We start from the raw sequence: 6,905 nt of genomic DNA, 5'->3' as shown, positions 1-6,905 counted from the left end.
TTTGTTTTATCCAACAAGTCCATAACTTATTATATTTAATATTTCTCTTTATTCTTAATAAAAAAAAGTCAATCTATCCATAATATTCTTTTCACCCAACCTATTATACTTCTTTATTTTATTTTCTTCCATCAACCCATTACAATTCTTTTTTATATTTTTAACCAACCCATTATATTTATACTTCTTTTTTATTCTTTGTATTTTTTTTAACTAACACATTATACTTATATTAAAAATGTAGTTTACAAGAACATGTTAAATACAAACTAAATTATCATGTCAAATAAACTTCAAAGAATAAGAAGCACAAAAAAACTATTCAAATATTAAAATATCACGTGCTATTGGTCTCGATGTACAGGATTGATATTTGATGGATTGATATTTGATAAATGTGGATGTAAACTCTCGCGAGAGCCAAACAAATTTCTCTATGTCAACTCCCCTCTTTAACTTCCCTTATGCACTCAATTACAAGGAGTGCGCTCTCCTCTAGGTGGTGGTAAACAATATTTTCTTAAAAAAAAAAAAAAAGAAATGTGTGATTGATGGGAATGAATGGGCCCCACATGCAAACTCCCTCTCTGTCCTCATCCTTCCTCGTTGACTACTCACCGAAATCCTAATCAAACACTCACCTAATGTTGATGGCGGCGGTGTTCCCCTTAGGTAAACTCAATCACCGAAGGCATCCCGTTCACCCTAATGAAAAAACATGACCCGCTCACATGTGGATGGTCTTCAAAAACATCTTGAAAGTATGCAATGTATAGGATTAACAAGGGTGAATGAAAAAATTAATCGGAAGACTATAATTACTATTTACTAATGCGTTATTGCTATGAGTGGGATTTTACTTGATACGTTTGTTAATTGCATCACCTTGGCACCGACCTGGCAACTGAAAGGAGATTTTCATTAGAGAACGAACAACATGAGTCATGTCGTTTCAGAGAAGGGGCAAACATGTGTACCTTGTGTACATGGGCATCCAGGGATATATGGCACACAAGTTAATCATAAACCAGACACATTTTTGTACATAACTTATCTGATTATAAAAAAACTTTATTATTACAATAATAATCTAACTATTTAGAAGAGTTTCTATGAGAATAATATAGCTAGCTACTTGTACATTTCTTTATTCTTCACTTTTAATTTAATTATAGCTTCTTGTACATTTCTTTATTCTTCACCTTTTAATTAAAAAATGGTACGTCACCAAAAAGAAAACCATGCCCATAAAAAAAACAATTCTATATTTGTATGATCACCAAACTATTCGATTTGATGAAACTTCCCAGCCAAAACATATGCACAGAAGAAAGGACTTTAAACAGCAGAGCCACCCATCTAACTTTCTGGTATAGAATTCAATTGTCCCTGAAAAATGATACGAATTAATATTATGTAAATCAAGTTCACTAATTGAACTCGTAGACCAGGTATTATCATACCCGATTATAAAACCGTATTTCATACCTGTCAGTTCACGGTTTCCCGCGGGCGTTGGGCATACATGTGTATAATTTTATGTGGTTAAAAGTTACCCCACATTACCCGAAACCCAATCTTAAACTCACCCCAAGAACCAAGTTAAAGTATAAACATACTCAACTACATTTATAAAATTTTAAATTTTTATGAGTAAAACAGTTGTAAAATACTATTTATTATATTTGTTAAGATTATGTAGTATTAACATATTGGGTTTAGATGTGGGTAAATGGGTATTATTACCGTATTAGGACTGTAACAGTCGAGCCAGGGTGGGCTCAAGCTCGAAATTAATTGAGGCGGCTTGGCTCAAGCTCTAGCTCAGAGTTAAATGAGCCTAAGAACGAGCCAACGAGCTGAGCCATGAGCCAAGCCGAGCTTGGCTCGAGCTCGGCTCGGTTACAAAATGAGCCAGCTCGGCTCACGTCATCTCAAATTGAGTTTTTTTAGCCACTTTTTCTCGAGCTTTTTTCCCATACCCAAATGATCGTCCCGAATGTTTCGGGTTTTAGATTTTCCATATGGCTCAGGTTTTATTTCATCCCTAGATATACCAACATATAAATAAAAATTTAATAATCTATTTACCTGCGGATTTCGTAACCGGACTTTCTCATCAGTTTTTGGGTCATTTGCCATCATACTGGAAGGCGGGTATCTGTTGTTCCACCGCATATGCGCGTTTTTCGAAGACACAGAAGGCAACGTACGACCTAGCCACGAGTCTGATGGTGATTTCGGCAATGGCGGGGGAACAGGGAGCTCAAAAAGTTTACCTTCATAAGCTTTCAATTGTTTATCACCATTAATATCATCAATCACTTCTAATCCAACTTCAGGATCTTCAAACTTTTTTGTTTCCAGATCATGCTTTGATTCATCAACAAACATATCCGACTTCAACGATTCATTGTAAATAAATTGTGGTTTTATGCATGAAAGAGATGTATTTTCTTGTGGAGATTTGATTATATGAACAGTATCCACATACAGTGTCTTCTCGATTATGGACTCTTGACTGTCTGTTTCGGTTTCATTTGTGTTCTTATCAGCTAGTAGTTCCTTAAAGCTTACGCCTTTTTTCTTTGAACTTGAATCGCTTTGTTCAGAAACCGTAGATTGAAACGAGCCACTGACATCAACTGAATTCCCATTTCCCTGCAGACGATTATACAGTTTTAACCCTTCTAAACTCGAGGTTTCACTCGATTCGTTCCTCATAATATTGTCAAGTGATCTATGCTTGTATATAGCATTCCTGGCAGGCTAAGATCAAAATATCAAAATAATTAATAAGAAATTACTAGTTCAACAAAATAAGAGTTAATTAGGTTTTTCATCCCTATGTTAGTTTAAAAATTGTGAAAACAGTACCAATAAATAAACTTTTGTAACAATTACAGTCCACCTCACTTAACACCATCCATTTAATCTGTTAGTCAGACCATGTGCTTGGCACGTGCATGGGCATTTTCATCCATTCCTTTTTATAAAGGGAAAGTACTTGTGCTATTTTCGCAATTTTTAAACTAAAGGACTGTAATGGATATTTTCAACAAACCACAGCGACGACAAACGTAATTAACTCACAAAATAATCATGGGAAAAGGGATCAAGATAGATACCTCACTCTCCGTATCTCTGAAAGAATTACTAGAAGACGAGCTTGTTTGAGTTTTTTTAGCAGGAGAAACCGGTAATCTGGCGCGTACACACATTCCATGAACCGGATTCACCGAGCAAAAACGTGGAATCAATCCACAAAGTTTAGACGCTTTATTTCCATGTTCGCTATAATCATAATCACTATCATCATCATCATCAGTGTGTGCTTCTTCTTCCTTATCATGAACAACATCTTGCAAAAAGTTTGGTCCGTATCTAAGCTTCATCTTATTATTATCATCGATATTAACGAATTTCTTGATTTCTTGTGGCTTCTCTTTGATAATATTTTTCTTGAAAGTGTGTTGAGGTAATTCTGAAGCCATAGCTTTTGCAGCAGGAAGAAAACGACCCATCATGAAATCCCTCACTTTTGGATCAGTAACCCCAAATGGTTTGACATCTGACCCAACTCCACTTACACCACTTGCACTACAATTATAGAAGGATGTTTCACCACGTGAAAGTGTATCAAGTGCATCCACATATGCTTCATCATTATCTTCATCATCATCATCATCATCACCATCAACAGCATGAAGATCATGATCGCGGGAATCAAAACTTTCTTTCTTTGTTGACTCTATGCTTTCAGATTTGGTTATCTTCAAACCATTGTTCACCGGATCGTTCTTCATAGGATTTAAAAACCGACCTGGAGGAAGTTTTGGAAGACTCGGAGCGCTTTCAATGGTTTGAACCTGTTTATTCTTCGGTCTTCCTGGACTCTGTTCCCACCCAAAAGGAACACTTCCTGTGTTCATCAACAGGTCTGCTGTCGATTCGGTTGTACACGAGTCTACCGAATGTCTAACCGGAATGCAACTTTCCTTTTTTCGATCATCATTCACAGCTCTTCGCCTCACAGACAGAAGTGGTCGGTTAATGTTCAATCGATTGTTTTCCATTAAAATCACAAACCAGTTTATCTGAATTAGCTGCATTTACAAACAAATTCATCAAACTGAGGAATAATACATAGAAGATGGAAACATATGAAGTAATTGCCTCTTTTGCGATCCTAGGGTTTGAGCACTTAAACCCTACATTTCTGTGATCTTCATGAATCCAACAGTATATACCTAATCATGTGTATAATCAATCATCTATTCAATCAATAATCACTCGTATAATCATCTATTGATGCTTCAAATTAATGAAAATTCTGTGGAATAATCCTCTGTTAAATTTCTAAAGTGCTAAACCCTACATTTCTGTGATCTTCATGTTTCTAACAGTATATTCTAAAACCATATGTATATTATTCAAGCAATAAACATTCATATATTCAATCATCTATCGATTCTCTCAACTAACTTCAAATCAATAAACAACACATTGCATCAATACATTCAGTTTCAAACAGTATATACCTACCTAATCATGGATATAATCATCAATTCAATCAATAAAACATTCACAGAATCATCCACTGACGCATTCAACTAACTTCAAAGCAAAAAACAACACGTTACATCATTACATTCATAATTTCAAACAATTAAGACTCTGTAACGAATCAAAACGGTGTAATCAACGAATTACCTCAAATTACTTGAAGAACAGAAGGAATACGGTTGAAATTAGGGTTGATCATGAAGAAAAGCGAGAATAAACCTAATCGTACGTCTAATTGTGTACGTTGCTTGTAGTAATGAATCAATTGTTATTGAATGAATAAACACAAACAGTCTGTCAGTGGAATCTGAGCAATTTCTGACGGTTGAAGATATGAATGGAATACGTTTCGTGGAGTTGAACTGAAGTGAAGTTGACTTGCTTCTATTTATGTTTAACTGTTTCGGATCATGTGCTTGATTGTGACGTCATCAATGGAGGAAAAAGGTGTGTGTGAGAGAGAGAGTGTGTGTGTGTGTATGTGATGACCGACCTGCGGTTACACCTCTGATTGTTTTAATTGTTACAGATCTCTGCCTCTCTTTATCATTTATGACAGTCGAAAGAATCCCGTTGTAATTAATATTTTTTAAAGAAAAGAAAAGAAACAAGCTATTTAATTGTTAAAAAATATCATCACCGTCCCGTTTTTTTATGATTATTAAAGCATCTGTAACGGAGGTTTTTGAGCTATACGGATAACGTATACGTGGAAGGGAGAAGGAAGAGCGTTGCAGATGTGAAAGAGAAACGGGGAAAGTTTGTGGGGGGAGGAGAGAGGATTGGATGCTATGTGGAGGAATGAGATTGTTTAACGGGTAGTGTTAGTATGAAAGAGAGATTGGGGTGTATGAGCCTCCATAGATGATGTTGAAAATAATTTATGACACTGAAAGCTTGACATGTGTGTCAAGATTTTAAGATCTCGATACATGACTATATGTTAAGATCTCAATGCCTTAATACGAACACGGAGGAAAATAAATGTGTCTAGAAAAATTTATGGCGGGGGGTCAGGATTTTAAAATTCAACATGCACGTCGTGCTCAATGATTGACGATTGAGTTATTAAATTTTGGACGGATATATGACGATTATGAAACAAATGTACTATCTAAACTAGTTTGTCAGGATTTTGATGATTATTTTGTTATATAGAGAGAAAAAAAATAATAATCAGATAGTAAATATAATGGTCGGAGACTCGGAGTGATTGTTTGATTGGTTTCCTAAAATTGTTCCATGTTTTGATTGGTTTCATAAAATTGTTCTATATAAGAAAAAAATGTGTTTCTTGAAAATTTATAACATGATCAAATGGTAAAAAAAAATAAAAAAAAAAAGAGAGAGAGAGAGAGAGAGAGAGAGAGAATGACAGTACCCTTTTTCAACAAAATGGAAGTAACAAGATTAACTGGCATATAAATATCAATTAAGGAATAAAAAATACTTTTTTTTTTCTTTTTTTTTTTTGAACGGCAAATTTGGATCACTGACGGACCACTGGAGTATCATCATGCCACCAGCAGAACCACCCGATCATATCCATCTCCACTAGGCAATATAATGCCTATACACCAATTCAGGAGGAAACCCAATAAATCTGAGAAAAACCCCCTTTGTGGGAATCGAACCCATGACCTAATAGTTATAAACCTTATCCCACCACCAAGATACCACTAGGCTATAATGCCATGGGTAATAAAAAATACTTTTAAAAACGAAAAGTGGCTTTCGTATATGTATGGTTTACATCAAACCCAATTAAAATAATTTGAAATAGATGCATTATTGCAAGATATTTAATGATAACAGGCCCGGCCCAGAGGGGGTGCGGGGTGGGCGACGGCTCAGGGCCCAAACCCTCCGGGGGTCCAAATTTTTCTTTTTTAATAAAGTTACGCTGCATAGCTTAGAATATATAAGTACTAAATTGGAAATGGACAATATAATGCGCATGGTCTAGTGGTTCTCATGTCATTTTATTAGCAAATAGGTCTTGGGTTCTAGTCTTGATAATTTCATTTTTAGTTGATTTTTTTTTAATTATGTTTGTTACCTATGCATTAAATGCAAATGGCATTAATTGACTAATTAATTTTGTGTTTAAAAAGGGAATCGTAGTTATATCTCAAATCTCGTTTAAAACTGTTTATTATGTTAATTTCTTAAAATATTATTCAATCTACCATTAGTTTTGTGTGTTCCATTTTTATGAAAAAGGTTATTTTTTTTTCTCTTTTAACTATGTGTATTTTCTAAATAACTTTAGATAGGTTACGATGGTTTTACATGATCGTAAATAACTTTAGATACGTAAAAAAGAAGTCCGCCATAAC

The 6,905-nt window shown here is 34.8% G+C and overlaps 1 protein-coding gene across 2 annotated transcripts; it reads right to left on the bottom strand.

Annotated features, from left to right (window-relative positions):
- Positions 1–528: 528 nt before the first annotated feature.
- On the bottom strand, positions 529–5,351 carry LOC110921116. Of its 2 annotated transcripts, XM_035986937.1 has the most exons (5): positions 4,714–5,336; positions 4,183–4,250; positions 3,129–4,104; positions 2,092–2,769; positions 529–1,389 (listed from the first exon to the last, which is right to left on the bottom strand). In XM_035986937.1, exons 3-5 carry the CDS (start codon positions 4,074–4,076, stop codon positions 1,360–1,362), a joined length of 1,656 nt encoding a protein of 551 aa, XP_035842830.1. In that variant the 5' UTR covers positions 4,077–4,104; positions 4,183–4,250; positions 4,714–5,336; the 3' UTR covers positions 529–1,359. The 2 variants fall into 2 exon arrangements, with proteins under 2 accessions (XP_035842830.1, XP_022021081.1); XM_022165389.2 differs by lacking the exon at positions 4,183–4,250 and having other exon boundaries at positions 3,129–4,106; positions 4,714–5,351.
- Positions 5,352–6,905: the final 1,554 nt, after the last annotated feature.

The sequence above is a fragment of the Helianthus annuus genome, chromosome 17 (assembly GCF_002127325.2).
Source record: "Helianthus annuus cultivar XRQ/B chromosome 17, HanXRQr2.0-SUNRISE, whole genome shotgun sequence".
Lineage (NCBI taxonomy): Eukaryota > Viridiplantae > Streptophyta > Magnoliopsida > Asterales > Asteraceae > Helianthus > Helianthus annuus.
Note: the sequence above shows the minus strand (reverse complement) of the source record. Positions and strands in the feature narration are given on the sequence as shown.

Bases quoted from the DNA above. Each gene is read 5' to 3' on its own strand.
- LOC110921116 (XM_022165389.2), bottom strand. From the start codon at position 4,076: ATGGAAAACAATCGATTGAACATTAACCGACCACTTCTGTCTGTGAGG. The intron at 2,770-3,128 runs GTATCTATCTTG...TTTTGATCTTAG, and splicing joins TCAGAGATACGGAGAGTGAG to CCTGCCAGGAATGCTATATA. The intron at 1,390-2,091 runs GTAAATAGATTA...ATCATTTTTCAG, and splicing joins TCCGGTTACGAAATCCGCAG to GGACAATTGAATTCTATACC.